General features: G+C 48.5%; 1 protein-coding gene and 1 non-coding gene across 2 annotated transcripts; both read right to left on the bottom strand.

The window, feature by feature from the left end:
- Positions 1–2,834: 2,834 nt before the first annotated feature.
- Positions 2,835–16,566, bottom strand: LOC136395530 (SEC14-like protein 4). Its single transcript, XM_066370492.1, has 12 exons — positions 16,412–16,566; positions 12,633–12,708; positions 10,942–10,985; positions 10,606–10,665; positions 10,286–10,474; positions 8,721–8,816; positions 8,363–8,423; positions 7,333–7,416; positions 6,901–7,007; positions 6,690–6,829; positions 6,430–6,599; positions 2,835–5,376 (listed from the first exon to the last, which is right to left on the bottom strand). Exons 1-12 carry the CDS (start codon positions 16,463–16,465, stop codon positions 5,264–5,266), a joined length of 1,194 nt encoding a protein of 397 aa, XP_066226589.1. The 5' UTR covers positions 16,466–16,566; the 3' UTR covers positions 2,835–5,263.
- Positions 16,567–20,461: 3,895 nt separating this feature from the next.
- LOC136396426 (U6 spliceosomal RNA) lies at positions 20,462–20,568 on the bottom strand. The gene has a single exon (XR_010749713.1). It is a non-coding gene; the product is annotated as a U6 spliceosomal RNA (small nuclear RNA).
- Positions 20,569–20,922: the final 354 nt, after the last annotated feature.

Here is a 20,922-nt window from a genome sequence, read left to right as displayed (position 1 = left end):
GCGTGTGTGTGTGTGTGTGTGTGTGTGTGTGTGTGTGTGTGAGAGAGAGAGAGAGAGAGAGAGATGTGGGCTCAGACCACAGTAAGGTGAGGAGGGGGTGACTTTAAAAGGGGAAATGGAAAGGGAATTGGGGCATCTCACCAGAGTAAGTATAATTCACATACTGTAAATTCACATTTCCTAAAGTGTACAACTCAGCGATTTTCAGTATATTCACAAGGTTGTGCAACCATCACCACCATCTAATTTTCAACACCTCCCCCCCCCAAAACAAAACCCATTAGCAGTCATTCCCCATTTCCTGCTCCTCTGCTTCAGTCTCTGGGAACTGCTAATCTACTTTCCATCTCTAGATTTCCCTACTCTGGATATTTCCTATGAAGAAAATCATACAGCATGTGATCTTCTGTGGCTAGCTTCTGTCACTTAGCATACGTTTTCAGGGTTCATCCATGTTGTAGCAGGTATCAGTACTTCGTTCCTTTTTATGGGTGAATAATATTCTTTTGTATGGATGTACCACATTTGTTTATTTATCATTTGATGGACATTTGAGTTGTTTCCACTTTTGGCTATTGTGAATAATGCTGTGATGGACATTTTTTTGTACAAGTTTTTGGGCAAACATATATTTTCAGTTCTTTTGTGTGTATCCCTATGAGTAGATTTGCTAGGTCATATAGTCATTCAATGTTTATCTTTTTGAGGAACAGCCACACTGTTTTCCAAAGAAGCTGCACCATTTTACATTCCCACTAGCAATGTGTGAGGGTTCTAATTTCTTCATACCTCACTAACATTTATTTTCTGTTTTCTTTTTAAAATTATTATGGCCATCTTAATGGGATGATTATAAATTGGTGAATTCAGGTCTCTGGGTGAAACTGGAATAGGCGTGTTGTGGCCAGGCCATAGAGGGCCTTGTAAGTCACCAATGAGGCTGACCTTTCATGGGGATCAGTGAGGGGCTTATGCAGGGAATAGTGTGATCAGATTTTCATTTCAGAAAGATTTTCCTGGCTGCCTGTGGAGTCAGGACAGGAAGGGAATAGGAATGGGCACAGGGGGACTCATGAACTCCTTTCTAATAATTCAAGGTGGAGGCTCTGATTGGTGTAGTGCCCATGGGGAAGAAGATGGGGTCCAGAAGTATTTAGAACGCAAACCAGCAAATGGCAGAGCCAGGATCTGAACACAGGTCGGACCACCATTTTCAGCCGCACCAGATGGCCCCATAAAGAGCCTTGGCCTGGTGAACTTGGCCTATGGAACCTCAACTCACCCGCAAAGCTGCTCTTCATGAGCAGACGCTGGGAGTTGGGGGGCAGTTTCTGTTTCACAGGACAGAGGCACAGCTGGCCCAACGGCGCTCCCTAGTGGCTGATGATGGAAGTCACTTGAGGGCCACTCAGCTCAGGCCTGGCACAGGGGCCTCCTCTGAAGTCACCAAGTGTGAAGTGTGAAGGGGCCCATCTAGTGTGCTCATTAAGCTCTTGTGCTGTCTGGATACATGGACCCAGGTTCACATCTGACCTCCTTCTCCCTGTGTGTGGCGTGACAAGCTTCTTCCTGCTGTGAGCCTCGCTCTCCTCATCTGTAAACTGGCAATGTTGCTTCCCACTTCAGCTCAGGCCTGGTGCACAGTAGGTGTGTAGTGGAGCTGGCACTGTCGCATCCCATCAAGAGGCACAGATGTCTGCGCAGCTTTCTACAGACTCTGGGTCTTCCCCCCACCCCAGAGCCTCTGGCTCTGACCCACTCTGTGCTTCTTGTCCCAGTCTGGCCCTCCCTGGCAAAGTCCACTTGCCCTCTCATTCCCTGAGAGGGAGGGTAGGGACACTGCTGGCAGCAAACCTGGGTGCTGGTTCCACCTCTGCCACTGGACACTTCCCCTTGTGAGTCTGTTCCCTGGCCCATAAAATAGGGCTATAATTCCTGTCTCCTTCAGGGTTGCATATAAAGGTGCTATGCAAACTATCGAGTGCTGTGGCCATGCTGTGCTGTTAAAGACCTGTTCTGGGCAGCTGTGACTGTCCCACAGCGGTGTCCCCTCTGGACTGGGCTCTTAGCAGGTGAGCTGGACTGGGGTGGGGATTTGGGGGGCAGGGGAACCCCCTCATCCCCTGCCTTCCCTGGAAGGTTGGAGCTTTCCAGTGAGGAAAGGGGCCAGGAAGCACATGCCCTGCCTCCATTCCTCTGGATAGGTAGGCCGGGTATTTCCAAACACCTCATTTTGAGCAAGAGTTTTGATCTGTGGCCTCTTGCCAAGATTTTGTTATTCTTTTCTGACAAACACCAGACTCTGTTTCGTAACCAGCATTATAAAATGGTTTTATTAACAACTAAATATACTTAGTTGTTCACAAACAACAAACATCAGTCGGCTGTTACCAGTGTCGCCAAAGAGCCTGCCTGGCTTTCCTCCAGCCTCAAGCACCCCACAGCCTCCCTCACCCCATTTCTTAATCTGGAAGGTTTGGACACACCTGGCCACCCCCACACAGGCTTCAGCTCTCCCTTCAGGGTCCCTACCTTGGACAAAGCCCATCTGATCCCCCATTGGGCTCCTTTGCTGGATGTTCCCCCAGAATTTGGCTCCTATCCCTCCAAGCACACGTGGTGATGACATGCTCACTTGATAATAGACCATCGGAGTCACTTCTGCCTCTCTCAGTGCAGGCAAGCTTCCTGCTAGCAGGGTGTGGCCAGCCCAGCACCCTGCTGTCCCCAGGGCCTGCCGTGCCTGGCGCTGGACAGATACTCAATAAACGTTGATGAATAAATGGATAAAAGGACAAACTTTGGGCCAACCAGCCCCTCTCTGAACAACTTCCTTTTCTTTTTTTTAAGTGACATTGTTAAGAATCAAAGTTAGGGTTGCTGAAAACATGTGCCCTGTGCAGCTCCCAAAGTGCCCCTCCCCATCTCGCCAGGTAGATCTTCTCACCTCTGCAGGTGACTGCTGCCCTCACTGCTTAGCAGGACGTGTGCTTTGCCAGCATTTGGATTCAGAATTGCCAGAGCTGCACCTAACCCCCTTGTCATATAGCCATATTTGTGTAAATTCTCTGTGTTCAGAGAGCTTCAGAAAACCCTTGCGACCTGCAAGGAAAACAGATGAGGCTCTGCTGACCATGGGAAATGGGCTGTGGCTAGTTAGAAAGGCAAGGGTCAGGGTTCAAGTCCATAAACCGTTTGCAGAAGTCAGGCATTGTGAACCTTTGTCGTATCAACAGGTGGGCCCCGCAAAATCTGGCAAAGTGTGTCTCCAACCCCAGTCAGTGTGCCCTCCATAGCCTGCCAAGGGCAGCAGGAACCAGCCTGGGATGCCCAAGGGCCTCATGGTTCTCCAGCTATGGCCACATTTGGGGAGGCTACACAGAGGGTGACCACACAGTGCTACAGGGGTGGTGGAAAAGCCTGCCACGTCTGGACACGGGAGCAGCCCTAGAACACGGATGGCCTGTGATTTCTGCCTGACAGCCAGCCCCAGGCCATCTCCTTGATGCTGGCACAGCAGTTCTTTTCTCGCCAAACTACTCAAACACTGTTAGACAAGGAGTGTCTCTCAGCACTGGCTTTGGGTGTTTCGTTTCATTTAGTCAGTGTGTTTTTTTATAGCATATCAGAGCCCCTGTTCAGACTCTGTGCTAAACCACGAATGATGGTGCTCCGGCCACAGATGGGGGGCCTGGGGGTTCCAAAGAGCTCACATGGCTCACCTGAAGATCCCTACCTTCCCAAGTCTCATTGTTTTCTTGCTAAAAATTGGCCCTGGGACATCTAGAAATCTCCTATGAACTGCAGGAAATGAAACCAAAGAATTTAAGGGTAGGAAAGGGGCCAGAGCCTGGCTTCTTGGTTGCAAAGCACCAGGATCATGGTGGCGTCTGTTGGGGTTTCCGGCATTCTGGGCCTTGGCAGCTAGGATGCTAATGCTTTGTAAGGAGAATGCTTTTATAGGGACATTGAACCACTGACTCTTGGGGACATCATTTGGGTGGACAACACTCTTTTTCTCTGGGGGATAGCAGTACAGAAGCCCAAACAAGGAGTTTATAGGCAGAGATCTGAAGCCAAAGGCCAAGCCACCCAGGGCCAGGTCTTCAGAAATATTGGTGGCCACTGGCCTGGCCCAGCCACAAGGTGGGAGGCAAGGTGGGGAGGGGGCAGGGTAGCACAGCCTGGACTCCCCAGACCTCGTTCAATAATGGCCTTATTGCCATCTGGAATCATCCTGCAGAGCGACATCCAGCTTGGTGGCTTCCTCAGTTAATCAACAGCAAGTTCTGTTCTGCTAGGTGCAGTCCACCCAGCGGAGCAGATGGCAGTCCCAACTGTGGGCTGTGAGTATCAGGAGAGCCAGTTTTTGAGAAATAGAAGCCATCACTGGCCAGCTGCTGGGTTGCATGGTGGGGCCAGGTGTTGACAGCCAACCCTCAGCTGTCTTCTTACGGAGACACAGAAATGGAGGAAAAGCTGAATGTTCTTCAAGAAGCAAGTCAGAGCCTAAGATGAGTGCTCTGGGATGGCAGCTCCACTCTCTGTACCCCAGCACGGTCCACCTTGCTCTAGCTCTGCTTTGGTTCTGGCCCACTCTGAGAGAGAAAGAGCCCAAGGTAAATGTCAGCTGGATCACAGCAGGTTGAAAGGGGGGGTGTCACTGGAAGTCCCCTGGAGACTCAGTCTTCACCCATTCAGCGCTGTGTAAGGCTGAACACGGCCTCTTCTCCTGGTGGTTATCCCTGCTGGGTCTCGCTCTTCATTTCTGATTTTTCCTTCAAAGGCATGACAACAACCCTGCTGAACCCCTTCATGTGGAGAATTCAGCCTCCCTGCTGTTAGGACCTGATGGTGTGGGCCCAGGGCTCAAGCCCCCAAGCCTGGATGCCAGGTGCAGGTGAGTCCTGGGACAGTGGACCTTGTCAGGAGGGACTGAGGGAGGCTCTGTGGGCAGGATCTTCCCCAGTGGGTGCTGGTTCATCCTTGGGGTTCTCATTCTCATTTTTAGTGAACAGGGGATAAGATGCTTATTTGAATTTTCAGGGTGGCCTACTCATTGGGTGTTCCCTTCCTGCTTGGTCACTGTGCCAGGTGGGCCCATGAGGAGCTGAGATAGCAATGTGGGGGGAATACTCTCTGTGGTTGCATCCAGCAGCACTTTGCCTGCGAGATCAGGGGACAGGAAGTGGCGTGTTAAGGGGGTTGGAGAACGCAGGCACAGAGGCAGCCAAGGTCTTCATTGTGCTGGAGATAGTTTCACCTAGAGTTCCTGAATTTTCTCCTGGGAGGCCTTGTCCGGGAGCAGCACCTCCACAGTGTAGCTGACCTTCTTGGCATGCATCAGGCTGTAGGTGTTGTCAAAGCGCAGGACATCTGCAAGGACAGAGATATAATCAGGCAACTCCAGCCTGGCCCATCTGCATACCTGGTGCTCTTGGAACTGGCCCCCAGGACTGTGGAAAGAGCTGAAGGGTCAGCCACTGCCCAGCCCTCCACCCATTGCTCACAGCCATCTCTTTGAATGAAGCTTGCACTCATTAAACAGCCCTTCCTCGTGCCAAGCATTCTTCAGTACTCACAGCTCTCTGAATCCTCAAAGCAGACCCATGAAGGGTACCATCATCTGCATTGTGTGAATGAGGAAACTGAGGCTTAAAGAGGTTGATATGACTTACTGAGAATTACAGAGCAAGCAAGGGGAGAGAGGGAGATTCCCTTATCCTGATGCTCCAACCCAGAGAGAAGCCCTGCTTGCCCCAGAAGAGAGGGCTGAGCTCTGTAAGCCACTTTTTCCTCATGCCTTTCATAGAGGGCATGTCCTTCAAGGCCAAAGGCCAGTGCGGACTCTGGGACATGAAGAGTCATCCAGTTTCTGTTTCCACTCTAAAGCATTGCAAAAAATCACCCTCTTTCTCCAGAGGATATCATCTTGGGTCCCCCTTCGCCTAGCCCTGTTCCCGATAGAGGTGTCTCTGAGCAGCACTGCTTCTGATAAAACTGACCAAACTCTAACTGGCCTGGGCAGACTGGGAAGAAAGGATAAACACTGGAAGTATTAGCTCTTCAGGAATCCCAGAGTGGAGTGGTCCAGGCACTGGGGCGGTGTGGGACCCCTGAAGCTACTCTCATGCTGTTTCCTTACCTGTCTCTTAGCCTGTCCACAGTGTGGAGCCTTCCCAGACTGTGTGAACCCCACTCTCTACAATGTTTCTCTGCCCTTGTACCCACACTGTGGCCACTCGTCAGATCCAGCACCATGAGCCAATTCCCCTGGTGCCTGTGGGATCTAGGAGTTTGTACAGGCCCGGCACCCTCCCTGAGAGCTGCAAATAAAAAGCCAAGAGAGAAGCCAGACCGACAACACACATCAGCTCATCTCTTTGCTAGGAGGAAGAAAACAACTCTAGAGAACCCGACAGCTCTTACAGACGCCAGCCTTGAGGCAGGTGAGGCTCCCGTCCTCGGGCACCAGGTGGGCGTTGTAGCGCTCGCTGGGCAGCACCTCCGTCATCTCCCCTACTCGCTGCCGCTCTCCCTTCTTGGTCTTCAGGAAAACTCCGAAACCAATGTCCGCTCCATCTGATGCAAACTGCCACCTGCAGGGGACAGGGTCCCACTGATCTCCCCCTGTCTGGGCTCCAGGTTCCTCCCAGTGGTGCCCAGGTGGGAATGGTCACCATACCTACCTGAGCACACAACCTGGGATCAGAATCTCATTATCCACCTGCAGGGAGGAGCCGCGGCCCACGGTCACCGTGTGCTCATACTGCATCCTCACCTGCTTGTGCAGGTGGTAGCTCTTGGGCACCTCACCTCCGTAGTTGATCTGTGGGTGAGGGTGGGTGAGCGGGACCACAACCATTACCCCTCCCTCCCCATCCTCTGGGCACCCCATACCTTGGTCAGGCACTTGGGATTGCCATCTGGGTCAGTCATGGTCCCCCCAAACTCCATGGGCACCTGATCAGGGCTGATGAACTTTGACAGCTCCTGCTTCCAGTTGCCTATGGGAATAAGACAGGGGCTCTGTGGGGGCTCAGGGAGGCTTGAAAGAAGGCAGAGGGGCCAAGCCCTGGGAGGGGACCTGATGTGTCTTTGGTTTGTTCCCTTGGGTGCCTAGTCATGAGAGCACTCAAGAGCTTTTCACGGTCATCCTGGTTGGGGTCTAGGGCCTAAAGCCTTGGCTAAGTGTGTGAAGGCTGATGGAGTCAAGCCAAGATCAAGCCTGGATAAAGAGGATGAGCCAGGAAGAAATGGTGCCTTTAGCACTGACCTCTCCTTCTTAGGCAGATAGGGTGATGGGCACAGCCAAGAGGCCATATCACTCACCTCCCAGAATCACTACCTTCTTCCGAGTCTCCTCACTCATGAACGGCTTGACCAAGTTGAAGGCCACAGGGAACAGCTTGGGAGCTGAAACACATGAAACTCCCTTGGGAAGCTGGACCTGAGAAGACTTGGATATATAAAGTCACACTCAAGGGCATGTGCTAGACAGGAATTAGACAGATCTAGATTCTGACTTTTCTGCTGTGTGACCTTCAACTAGTCACTCACCCTCTCTGAGTGTTAGGGTTCTTAACTATAAAATGGAGATTCAATTTAACAGTGTATGCATAACACTTGGCATAGTGCCTGGCTCTCAGTAAATGGTTGCCTTCTCTGTTCAGCTGTACTACTTCAGCTGTGTTGAGTCCCCAATGTGCCTCTTCCTTTTCACTCTCAAGGTTTTCCCAGAATCCTCTTGGGTGCAAGTAGGTGGGGCATCTGCTTTAGATCTCATGTCCCACCTAAATCACTCACACTTATTGGGAACTTTCTGTGGGCCAAGCCCTGTACTACACCTTCTCCACAGACTGTCTCATTTAGCCTTACAGCTTTCTTATGGGGAACGTGCTATTGCATCCCCATTTTACTGAATGGGAAAACTGAGGCTCTCTGAGGTTCAACAGATTTGCTCAAAGCCACAGAGCTAGCTAGATTAGAAGTCAGATCATCAACCCAGAGCAGGAGCAGTAACCCTCCCACAATACAGCTGTCACAGACAGGGGACCATTCCTGCCCAAAATGTATCCACCAACCTGTGTGGTCCATGGACCATCTGTTATCAGTCCACACCCAGTTAAGTAAAGACAATAACAGCAAACATTTAGAAACTTATAACTTATTTGACACTGTTGTACAGGCTTTTGTATATTCCAAAATTATTAGTGCGTGAAGGACTGAGCTAAACACACATACACACACCAAAAAAACAAATAAAACAACAAGAACCCATTCTTCACAAAGGATGGTTTAAGAAGCCCTGAACTCAGTGGCTTATCCACTGCCCATCCCCCACTGCCCAAAAAATCCTCACCTCGAACAATAATTAAATTCTTCAGTGTCTCAGGATAATTTGCGTCCAGGATGGCAAAAAACTGAGGAGTCAAGAAGAGACCAGTTGAGGCAATGCTCCAACATCCCTGCCTGGATTTGGCTTCTGAGGCTGCTGAGACAAGAGCCCCCACCCTCCTGCTCTCCACCCCACCCAGTCTTCCCATGAGCATGTAACTCCATCCTCTGTGATACTCTTGCTTCTCTTTCTCCTTGCAGGGGGTGCCCCAGGCCAGCTTCACTGATGCCCTATGGGACCCCTGAGTGTTTCCCTCCTCCATGGACTGAAGCCGGTGTGGGCAGTGGCTCCCTATTGGCCTTGAGCCAGCTGCTTACCTTACCTGCTGGTAGACCTCCACAGCTGGCTTCCACAGGTGTTTCAGGCTCAGCCCCTCCATGTCAGCCACCATATTCATTGTCTCGATCTTCCTGCCTAGCTGTGTGGGACAGAGCAGGTATATATAGGTCAGATAAACAGCTCCAGCTGGGAGATACCGGCCAGAGAGACCTGAGCACAGCTCCTACCTTCCTGCTACCCTACCCCTGGCTGCCCACAGTGTTTTCCAAACAGATGCACCGGTCTAAGGTTGAGAAGATGCTGCATTGAAGCTCTGGTATGGTAGCCCTTATCACAGTACTTATTCAACACTATTGCCTGGAACTACTTAGCCATGGAATGAAAATCATTGTTCTTTATTCATTAGGCATCTTTAGATACAATAGTATATGACATTGGCCAGTGTCTGCAGTCCCACAGCTGTGTCCAAGCCAGAGCTACACTGTTGGCAGGCTGTGGGGCCTTTAGTCGGTTTTTAACCCCCTCTGAGCCTTAGTTTGTTTCTGAAAAGTGGGAATAATTCCAGACTCTGATAGAGTTGCTGTGAGGACTCAATAAGCCCAGTGTCTGATACACGGCTGGTCTCTGGTAAATATTAACAGATATCGTTAGCAGTATTGTCATCACCCTAATTGTCAGCTTTAATTGAAACATTCATGCCACAGAAGACACTGTTTTGGCCCTTTAACATCAGCCATCCTGTCTGAGAGACACGCATCTATTCATACTAGGCACTAAATGCAGCGCTTTGCAATTCTCTCAGACTAGTCACAGATTTCTGTGGAGATGTTTTGTGTCTAGCACTGTGCCACATGCTGGAGACACAGGCCCTGTCCATGTCATTTGGAGTCAGCCATTCACCAGATCACCCCACAGTGATATAACAGCTCTCAGGTGGGGGGGGGGTCTTCTTCTTAAGCTCATTAGACACTTAGACTCAAAAAACCCAACAAGGCATTAGATTCACCCTGAGGACTACAGGCCAGGAAATAGTCAGGGGCAAAAAGATCTGCAAAGGTGGGTGTGGATCCTTCTTGGCTTAGAAGCCCCATGTCCCACAGGGCTTTTTGAAGTAACTCTATAATGGCTTCTAGAACCCATAGGATATGTCCAGCTTTCAGAATTACTGCTCTCAGGGACACCCAAAGTAGTGGCTTTCCCAATAGGTGATTATGATTATGCAATTTATAATCACAGGATGTCTTTTCCATAAGCAAAGTTGACCACCCACTTTTCCCAGGGTTTCTGGGAGACAGAAGAAGAGCATTTGCTGCACCCACGGTCAGCATCTCACTTAAGGTCAGAGAAGAGAGAAAAGGGTCTTGGCGACTCTTGGCTCATGCTAGCAGAGAGTGCCAGGCACGTGTTAGATGCTTGTGAATGGGTGACTGCAGGAAAAGCCACGGTACACCAGAGCCTGGAGTGCTGAAGGCTGGGCCGAAGCAGGGGCAGGGTGGGTGTCTCCCCTTCCTGGTCCTGGTGCCACCTTTCAAATAGACTGGGCCTAACATGACCTCTGCCCTGCACCTCATTCCCCAGCACTTCCTAACCCCAGCTCCTGTCACTCACCTTCTGAGTCTGCTGCTCACACTCCCGCAAAAGCAGCTCACAAGCCCTGATGCGTCTCCGCAGCAGCTCCTGCTTGGAGGCTGACAGGAGGAGACCCTTGGGGTCAAGGTTTCCGATGATTTCGAACCACACAGGGCAGCCTTCATAGTCGTAGCCACATAGACCGCCCGAGTCATATCGCTGGATCACCTGGGGTGAGGTCCTGACTCAAACCAGTCCGCTAAGCCATGTTCCTGCTCCATCAGGTGGCTGGACATGGTGGTTGAGGGGAGATGAGGTGGGGCTTATCAAATGGTTGAGGGATGCTGTGTGGGGCTCACCTCTGAGGGCTGCCATGTGAAGATGTTGTCCAGGTCATATTGCTTCCGGAACTCCATGTGCTGGGGAGACATGGCGGGACCTGAAGACTGTCTGCCCCAAAGGTCCCTCTGCCTGCAGCCACCAAGATCCTGCCAAAGCATCCCCCAGCTCTCCCGACATTGAACTGGGGATGGGGACACCAGGAGGAGGACTGTGGGGGACCTAGGTCTGACAGAGAAAGGGATTGAGGAGTAAGGAGGAAGAAACATGACAAACGGCAAAGGTTCCCACCCTTTGTCACTAATCCTTGGGGTATAGTGTGCCGGAGGCATAAGCTCATGAGAATGGGGCCTCACCTTCCTGAGCATGTCCTCGGATTTCTTCAGGTCAAATTTCTGAGCTGCAATAAGAGTTAAGGTAAAAGGAGGCTTGACGCCAGATCTGCAACAAACCATTCTCTGAAAACTTGTGAGAAAATTGTGGAGTACCCCCTGAGTTTTCCTGACACCCCAAGGATACATTGGGGGTCTGGAAAGGTTGTTAAAATGCAAGGATCTTTAATTCTCTAGAAGACTTTGCAGGGCCCTTGATTTCAGTTTCCAGGCCTTTTAAAACTCTTTGTTCTAAAGGTTGATCAAGCCTGTGATATTTGACATACCCCTGGGAACAGGATTTCCCTGATGTGGGTAGTACGGAGCATGCCCTTTGGATTCAGGCCGACTTGGACTTGCAGTCCAGTTTTGTCTTTTTTTTTTTTTTTTTTTTTTGCTGTGCAACCTTGAGCAAGTTGCTTAACTTCTCTGAGCCTTAGTTTTGTTTGTTTTTTTTTTTGTTTTTTTTTAAAGCTTAGTTTATTTATTTATTTATTCATTTTAGAGAGGAGAGGGAGAGAGAGAGAGAGAGAGAGAGAGAGAGAGAGAGAGAGAGAGGAGAGACAGAGAGAAGGGGGGAGGAGCTGGAAGCATCAACTCCCATATGTGTCTTGACCAGGCAAGCCCAGGGTTTCGAACCGGCGACCTCAGCATTTCCAGGTCGATGCTTTATCCACTGCGCCACCACAGGTCAGGCAAGCCTTAGTTTTTTACTCTGTTAAATGGGAATAACATCTTTTTCAGTTATTCAAAGGATGGCATGAGAAAAAGTGCTTGGCACCTTGGCCCATTACCTGGTTTGCAGTTAGTTCTCAATAAATGATAGCTATTATTGTGTTTACTTATTTTGAAGAAATAAATGCACTTTAATTGAAAACATAATACTTGCTCTATTTTAGAAATGCCTTGACTGTTGCTTTCGGAGATCACTGATTCACTGAGGAATTCATCCTGTGAAGGGCCTTCGATAAGATCCAGGGTCAGAGATTTTCAAATGGAAGGGGCCTGAGATGCCACCAGGCTTTCTCTGCCCTGATCATGAACCACTTCCAGAAAAAAACCACCAGGGCCACCAGCTCTGTCTTGATTATCAAGTTCAAAATCCATTCCATGGGGTGTGCTGAGTTGAAATAAAATTTCCCCTAAGCCTTGGAGTGGTTTCTGTTATTATAATCTTTTTACACTGTTTCAGCAATTCCTAGAAAAAAACTTCTCCCCTTTTAATTACAACCATTTCCCTAAGTGTTTGCTAGGCACCAGCTTGGTGCCAGGTTTTCTAAGGGGACGGCATAGCTTTGTCTTCGAGGAACTGCAGATAGACCCAAATGCATGTCTAAAAGGACATGTTCAGCGATATCTGACTCAAGGCCCAGCCAGGCCTGTCGTCCTGAGAACTTCCCAGATATTAACTCTAACCTCACCTCGATCCCATGCCCACCCAGTGCCAGTCACTATATCCTCGCATTGAACACTCACAACAGCCAGTGCCTCATCCCAAATTTGCAGATGAAGAAACAGAGTCTCAGTGGGGTTTTTGTGCCATGCCAATTGGAAGGGGAGCTCAGATTTTAGCCCAAATAGGACTGATTCCAGAGCCCGCATTTTTTACCACTCTGTGACTGTCCCCAAACTCTCCCACACCCTCTCCTGAGACCCTCCGATCCCACCAGCCTCACCTCGCAGCCAGCGCAGGAGGAAGTAGTCATCAGTTTTGGGCATGGTAGGCAGTAGGTCCTGGAGGTTGTCCCGGAACTGAGGAGGGGATATGATTGTCAGAGGGGTTCCAATCACCCCCAGGGTCCCCATCCCCACCCCCAATCCTTCCTACCCTCAGTCAGCCAGTCAGCCCTGCTCAGGGACCCTGCAGCCAGGGACTGCACAGTTGGCAACAGCTACTTGGACCGTTTTACTACCTAGGGATGGGTCACACCCGCCCCTCCACCCCACCATGGCAGGAAGAGTTGTGTCCTTCTCAAACTTTGGGGGATCTCTACCCCCAAAGACCTACCTTCATTCTATCCATCTGAGGCAGGATCCTACCATCCCTATTTTTGCAAAGATTCCTAGTGAATTCAATTCAGACCAATCAGAACATTTTTGGAACACTATCCCTGATACTGCATCTTGAGGGTTAAGATCGAAGCAAGTTACTTAACCTCTCTAAGCCTCAGTTTCCTCATTTGTGAAGTGGGGATAATGGTAAACTTGTGCCAATTAAAGAATTGTGATCAAGTAAAGCACAGCGTCAGGCCTGGCTTACAGCAGGTGCCACATACATGTGGGTGCTCAGCAAACATGGACTGCCCGCATTCCTGGACAGTAGAGTCTTTGTGGAAACAACCCCTGGCAAAAATCAGTGGAGAGGGACTGAAAGAGAAGCCAAGGCTGCCTCATCCAGGCACCATCAGGCCTGGGCAGCCGACCCTTGGGTCTTTCCTTACCAGCAGAGTTTGGGTTTGGAACTGAGACTCAAGTGTGAGACAGAGAGGAGACCCCAGTTCCATGGGGATGAAGGGAGCTGAAGACAAAGCCTGGAGGCTTGGGTGTGCAGGGTAACCTGTGACTGAGAATTTGGGATTAAAAACAGATGCCAGCAGAGCCCCAGGAAGCTGTCCTGATGGCCATCCACCAAACCATTTTTAGCTTTATGGATGATGTCTAAAATAAGAATGCGTTCATGTATTGCTCTCATAATTAAAAATGAGATCAGCTTATGGCCCTGGCCGGTTGGCTCAGCGGTAGAGCGTCGGCCTGGTGTGCGGGGGACCCGGGTTCGATTCCCGGCCAGGGCACATAGGAGAAGCGCCCATTTGCTTCTCCACCCCCACCCCCTCCTTCCTCTCTGTCTCTCTCTTCCCCTCCCGCAGCTGAGGCTCCATTGGAGCAAAGATGGCCCGGGCGCTGGGGATGGCTCCTTGGCCTCTGCCCCAGGCGCTAGAGTGGCTCTGGTCGCAGCAGAGCGACGCCCTGGAGGGGCAGAGCATCGCCCCCTGGTGGGCAGAGCTTCGCCCCTGGTGGGCATGCCGGGTGGATCCCGGTCGGGCACATGCGGGAGTCTGTTTGACTGTCTCTCCCCATTTCCAGCTTCAGAAAAAAAAAAAAAAAGAAAGAAAAAAAAATGAGATCAGCTTAAACATCTCCATTGTTAATAACATGATCAACAACAGCATCTGCTATAACAGGGGTCGGGAACCTTTTTGGCTGAGAGAGCCATGATAGCCACATATTTTAAAATGTAATTCCATGAGAGTCATACAACACCCCATGTACGTTATGCATTATCCAATAAAAATTTGGTGTTGGCCTGGAGGACAGCTGTGATTGGCTCCAGCCACCTGCAACCATGAACATGAGCAGTAGGAAATGAATAGATTGTAATACATGAGAATTTTTTAAAATTTATTTTTCTGAAGTTGGAAAAGGGGAGGCAGTCAGACAGACTCCCGCATGCGCCCTACCGGGATCCACCTGGCATGCCCACCAGGGGGCGATGCTCTGCCCATCTGGGACATTGCTCTGTTGCAACCAGAGCCATTCTAGCACCTGAGGCAGAAGCCATAGAGCCATCCTCAGTGCCTGGGCCAACTTTGCTCCAATGGAGCCTTGGCTGCAGGAGGGGAAGAGAGAGACAGAGAGAAAGGAGAGGGGGAAGGGTGAAGAAGCAGATGGGCGCTTCTCCTGTGTGCCCTGGCCAGGAATCGAACCCGGGACTCCTACACTCCAGGCCGACGCTCTACCACTGAGCCAACCAGCCAGGGCCAGAATTTTTTATATTTTTAACATTATTTTTTTTATTAAAGTTTTGTCTATGAGCCATAGATTCCCGACCCCTGTGCTATAATAATCCCTAGGTGAGATGGGCACTGGGGATGGAACTTTTTGAACGCTGAACAGCTGTAGCCTCTGGGCTCTGGAAGAAGTTTCTTCAGGGAGGGGGACAATGCCACATGAGAAATGATAACTCCACATCCCTCAGCCCCTCCAGATTACCAGATTCCCTCTTTTGAACCTCAGGATGTGCCCTGCAGCAGGAAGAGCAAAGATCACATCCCAGCTTTGCAGATGAGGAAACTGAGGCTGGGGTGGAAAAGGGGGAAGGGTCTTCCCCAGGGTCAGGAGGAGTCTGCATCTTCCACTCTCAAGGCAGGCCACTCCACCTTTGGACCTCATGTCAAGTAAAAGAGAAAGCCACTAAGTGGGTGCTGGGAAGGGTCTGGAGCAACATGGAGAAAAATCTTATGATTCAGCCAAGTGGAGAAAGCAGCATCTGGTGGTGGGACCACACAGGCCAAAACTAGGTTTAAGAAAAGCTAGAAGGAAACGCTTCTGCCATGGTTGTCTAGAATTCTGTGATCATGGATGGCTTCTCCTGCTTCTTTCTACTTTTCTTTTTATCTCTAATTTTAAAAGCAGCATCCCTTTTTTAAAAATAAGAATAAACTCTTTCTACATTGTTTAAAGTAATTTGGTCCACAGGCATCACCATCATAATCCACCCTCAAAGGCCAGGTGTCTGGTTCCTCCTAGAAGCCTGGCGTCTGGGGCTTCTCTGGGGCCCCTGCCAATGGGGGGAAGGGGAGGGTTTGCCAAGGGACGCTCTTTTTTTCATTTGAGGACCCTCCCTTCATCTGGGACCCTTTGCTTCTGGAACCTCCTTCTTTTCCTGGGAATTTTCCCAGGGACCCCATCATTCACTTGGGACCCCTCTCTCCTTCACTAGGAATTCACTCAGGATCCTACTCCTTCACCAGCAGTCCTCATCCCTCTCTGAAGGACCCTCAGGTGCCCAGGGAGGGAAGGAGCCTCAACAGAAATCATTCTCCACAAGTCCGAAGCTGCCCTTACACAGGCCCAAAGTGCAAGCCAGGGCTGTGACCCTCCCCTTTTCCCCAACCTGAAGTCACAGTTTCCAGCCCCAGGCCATCTGCAAACTGCATTAATGCTGTGGCACCTAAGACTAGGATGTTATTCCTGTTCCCCACGGCCATGATGCTCCCAGGTGTGGCCTACCAAGCTGTCTTGAAATCATCCCAAACTCCTCTGTTCCCCTTTAATGAAAACATTGACAATAAGGAGACAGTTTAGGTCCCTGGGAGTCAGAAAGGCACAAAGAGAAACCAAACAAACATTGCAATCTGGGAGGGAAATCTGGAAGCCAATTTGTCCAAGGCATCCCAGAATTCGGGATGGCAGCCTCCCCCCTTATCCTGCCCGCCTCCCCCGCCAACCAGGGCAGAAGTGGAAAGCTGGCTTGGGTTCCAGCGCCGCCCAGAGAAAGGGTCCTGCCCCATCCTGTACACAGCTGCCTGCCTGAGCAACTGGGCTTGGGAGCCAGCGGCTGGACAAAAGCGCTCTCCAGGGTTCCCTTTCCCCTCCCTACAACAGGGGCTCCAGCCCCGATGGTTAGCGTCAGCTCAGCTCCTCCCCAAGCTTCCCGGCCCTCGAAGACACTCACCCTGGCCAGTGTCTCCTGCTGCTGGGGACTCAGGTCCCCGACCCGGCCGCTCATGGTGCTTGTGGGTGCCTGGTTTTGCAGCTCATGGTCCTCTTGGACTCCTGGTTTTGCCTGGCAGGTCAGATGTGGGTCCCACCCTCCTGGGAGAGCTGCGGTCTCGCCCCGCCCTGTCCCGCTGCTGATTTCTCCTCCCCTCCGGGGATTTTGCCAGGTCAGTCACCAGGACACGCCCTAACAGGGCAAGGACGTTACCACCCCCAGAGGGGTCCCAGAGAAGACTTCAGGGGGAGGTGGAGTGGAGGGGTGAGAGGAGGGGGGATAGTGGCAGCAAGTGCTCCCCACCTCCAGACCTCTTCATTCCAGGGGCTACTACAAGTTCCCACATGGCAGTGAAGGGGAGGGCATAAAAAACACGGGGAAGTTTCAGGGAACACCAAGATTCCCTTCCAGCAAAATGGAGGAACTTTTTACAAACTTGATTCAGCCTTCTAGGTGGCCCCCAGGCCCTTCCTCCCAAGGGGCCCCCAACCCCTTTCCCCTGACTTTGAACACAGGCTGCACCCTGTCAGTGTTCATTAGCTGATAGGAGAGCCCTTGTGTGCAGAATGGTTACAGCCTTCAAGATGGTCCGAAGGATTAGCTAAAATGATTCTCCATAGGTTTGCCTGGCACTGCATCCCCAGTAAGTGTTGGCTGGTAGAAATAGTTTCCTACTCATTACTACTGAGCTGTCACTAGAACAGTGAACTGCGGGGTTGGAGATCTGGGGGTGGCCCCCCTGTGAGCTCTTGGGTAGGATTCACAGTGGGAGGGTGTGGGGGGGGTGGCAGTGGACAGATGGAAGTCCAGGGTGATGGAAGGCCAAAGGATGGTAGGCTGCTGACACAGGTGTCCAGGATGGCATCTGAGAGCCAGGCAAAGGTCACTGGAGATGGTGAGAAAACTCAAGTTGGCTGGGCAGATATTTTCCAGAGAGAGAGGAGTAGGTGGGAGGTGAAGGTAAAAGGGGCGGGAAATCAGGCTATCAGAACCTTTGCCCTCTGCCCTCCCTTGGGGCAAACCAAATTCAAGACTTGCATTGACCAATGTGGTGGCCACGAGCCATTCATAGCAGTTGAGTTTTGGGAATGTGGTTTGTCACTAGTGATAATGGAGATGTACTGGCTCTAGCCAGGTGAGTGAAGGGATAAAGCATTGTTCTGGCACACCAAGGCCATGGGTTCGATCTCCAGAAAGGGCACATAGGAGAATCAATCAATGAGTACATAACTAAATGGAGCGACTAAGTGGAACAATGAGTTGATGTTCCTCTCTTTCTCTTTCCCTCTTCCCCCCCCCCCTCAAATCAATGGAAAAAATTTAAAAATAAAATAAAGATCTACTGTAAGTGTAAAATACACACCAAATTTTGAAGACCTACTATCAGAAAATTTAAATATTTCATTAATTTTTATTTATTTATTTATTTATTTATTACAGAAACAGAGTGAGTCAGAGAGAAGGATAGACAGGGACAGACAGACAGGAATGGAGAGAGATGAGAAGCATCAATCATTAGTTTTTCATTGCGCGTTGCAACACCTTAGTTGTTCATTGATTGCTTTCTCGTATGTACCTTGACCGCGGGCCTTCAGCAGACCGAGTAACCCCTTGCTGGAGCCAGCAACCCTGGGTTCAAGCTGGTGGGCTTTTTTTGCTCAAACCAGATGAGCCTGCCCTCAAGCTGGCAACCTTGGGGTCTCAAACCTGGGTCCTCTGCATCCCAGTCCGACGCTCTATCCACTGCGCCACCGCCTGGTCAGGCTCATTAATTTTTTATATCAATTCCATGTTGAAATATTTTTGGATACTATTGGGTTAATAAGATAGGTTGTTAAAATTAATTTCACCTGTTTCTTTTAATCTTAATTTTTTTTATTTATCCATTTTAGAGAGGAGAGAGAGAGAGAGAACAGGGGAAGAGCAGGAAGCATCAACTCCCATATGTGCCTTGACCAGGCAAACCCAGGGGTTCAAACTGGCAATCTCAGCGTTCCAGGTGAGCACTCTTATCCACTGCGCCACCACAGGTCAGGCGTTTCTTTTACTCTTTATAATTTAGAAGTTAATAAATTAATAAACTTTGTTTTTTAGAGCAGTTTTAGATTCATAGTAAAATTGAGCAGAAAGCATAGAGAACTCTCATATGCCCCTGCCCCCACTCACACAGCCTGTCCCACTCTGGCCACCCCTTACCAGTGAGGTACATTTATTAGAACTGAGAAACCTATAACATTATCAGCCCAAGTGCCTAGTTTACATGAAGCTTACTCCTGGTGTGGTACATTCAGATGGGTTTGGACAACCGTATAATGGCACATATTCACCATTGTGGTATTATACAGAATAGTTTCACCATCCAAAAAAAATGTGTTGTGCTCTGCCTATTCTTTTTTACTTTTTAAAAAGTGTGGCTACCAGAAAATTTAAAATTACATATGTGGCTCACATTTGTGGCTTGTGTTACATTTTATTGGCCAATGCTGTCTTAGAGGAATTTTAAGTCAAGAAAGAGAGAGAGAGAGAGAAAGAAAGAAAAAAAAGAAAGAAAGAGAAAGAAGGTAAAAAGAAAGAAAAAAAATTACAAAAAGCTAAAAGAAGATAAAGGTGACACCACATCACTGAAAGGGCTGGTCTACACTTAAAAGCAATGACAAAAAAAAAAAAAGCAATGACAGAAATTTCAAAGGGACAATCAATTGATTTGATTATATAAAAATATAAAAACCTGTCAAACAAGAAACAGAATTAAGAACGTATTAAGTCAGTAGTTATTGATGTGAATTTGGGAAAAATAAAATATACAAAATTTGATATCTTTATAAAGAATGCATGTGAATTGATAAGAAAAATAGTAAGGAACCAAGAAATGGACAAAAGACTCAAAACTCAAGACTCAATTATCAGAAGAGGAAATGCTAACAAGTGAATACATGTTCAACCTCAAGGTCACCAAAGAAATGTGTATACAAATAACATGTTTATTTCCTTCACCAAATCATCAATAAAACAAAAGAAAAATCACACACACACACAAAATAAAAATACACACACAAAAAAACCTTTTTAAAATTGGTGAAATGGGAACATTCATGCATTGCTGGCAGGACTGGAAACTAGTTCAGCTTTTCTAGAAAACTACTTGACAGTATACATTAGGATTCTTTGGTAGTTCACCACTTTACCTAATAATAACCCTAACTAATGGAAAATATTTTCAGCTTAAAGTTGTTTGCGCATGTTAATAGGAAAATTGGAAACAGTTTTTCAGGAAACCACAGTGTTTAATGTGGTTGATGAAGAGTTTATAACAACATGGAAAAAATACCACAAAATAATTTGGAAGAGATACATACGACCGCATTATATATGCCGTATGTTTTTGGAATGTAAAATAAAACCCACTCGTTAAAGAAGGGCCAGACAAGAAAAAAAAATTGTCCTTAATTTCCCCCAGTCTCTGAGGAGTAGAAGTCATATTTTTTAAATGCCACAGGAAACAGGTCACCTCCAAAGAGAAGCCTTTATTTAACGAGCACTTACAGGTGTCTTCTATGGGCCAGGTCCTTTTCTAAGGGTTTTGTAAATATTAGCTCAGGTAATGGGAGCCACACAGGTAACTATATATTATTTTTTAATTGTATTTTTCAATTATAGTTTACAGTCATTATTGTGTATTAGATTCAGGTGTACAGTATAGTGATCAGACAATCATAGACTTTACAAAGTGTTCCCCTGATATTCCTAGTACCCACCGGGCCCCATACATAGTTATTACAACACTGTTGATTCTGTTGCCTAGGCTGTACTTTATTTACATCTCCGTGACTGTTGCCATTGCCAATTTGTACTTCTTAATCCTTTCACCTTTTCCACTCAGGTTCCCAACCCCCTCCGTCAGCCACCAGCCCGTTCTCTGCATCCATGAGCCTGCGTCAATTTGCTCATTATTTTCACCCAGGTAACTTTAAACTCTGGCATCTACACTAAAATTTTTTAATTTTTTTTTTTTTTAATATGGAACGCTTCACGAATTTGCGTGTCATCCTTGCGCAGGGGCCATGCTAATCTTCTCTGTATCGTTCCAATTTTAGTATATGTGCTGCCGAAGCGAGCACAAAAAGTTTTTAATTTTAGTAATATACTTTTTTAACATAATGTATCCAAAATATTATCATTTTAACACATAGTCAATATTACTAACAAACTAGATAAATTAATGATCTCATTAATAATCAATAATGAGATATCTTGCCTTTTTTCTTTGGGGGTGGGTGCCAAGTCTTTGAACTCCAGTGTGCATTTAAAATATTACCACATTTCAAATGCCCAAATAGTCACATGTGGTGTTATGGGTTAAATTGTGTCCCCCTCTCGAATTTGTATGTTGAAGTCCTAATCTCCAGTAACTAAAGAATGTGACCTTACTGGAAAAACAGGGTCATAGCAGGTGTAGTCAGGATGAGGTCCTA

Source organism: Saccopteryx leptura, chromosome 2 (genome assembly GCF_036850995.1).
Source record: "Saccopteryx leptura isolate mSacLep1 chromosome 2, mSacLep1_pri_phased_curated, whole genome shotgun sequence".
NCBI lineage: Eukaryota > Metazoa > Chordata > Mammalia > Chiroptera > Emballonuridae > Saccopteryx > Saccopteryx leptura.
Note: the sequence above shows the minus strand (reverse complement) of the source record. Positions and strands in the feature narration are given on the sequence as shown.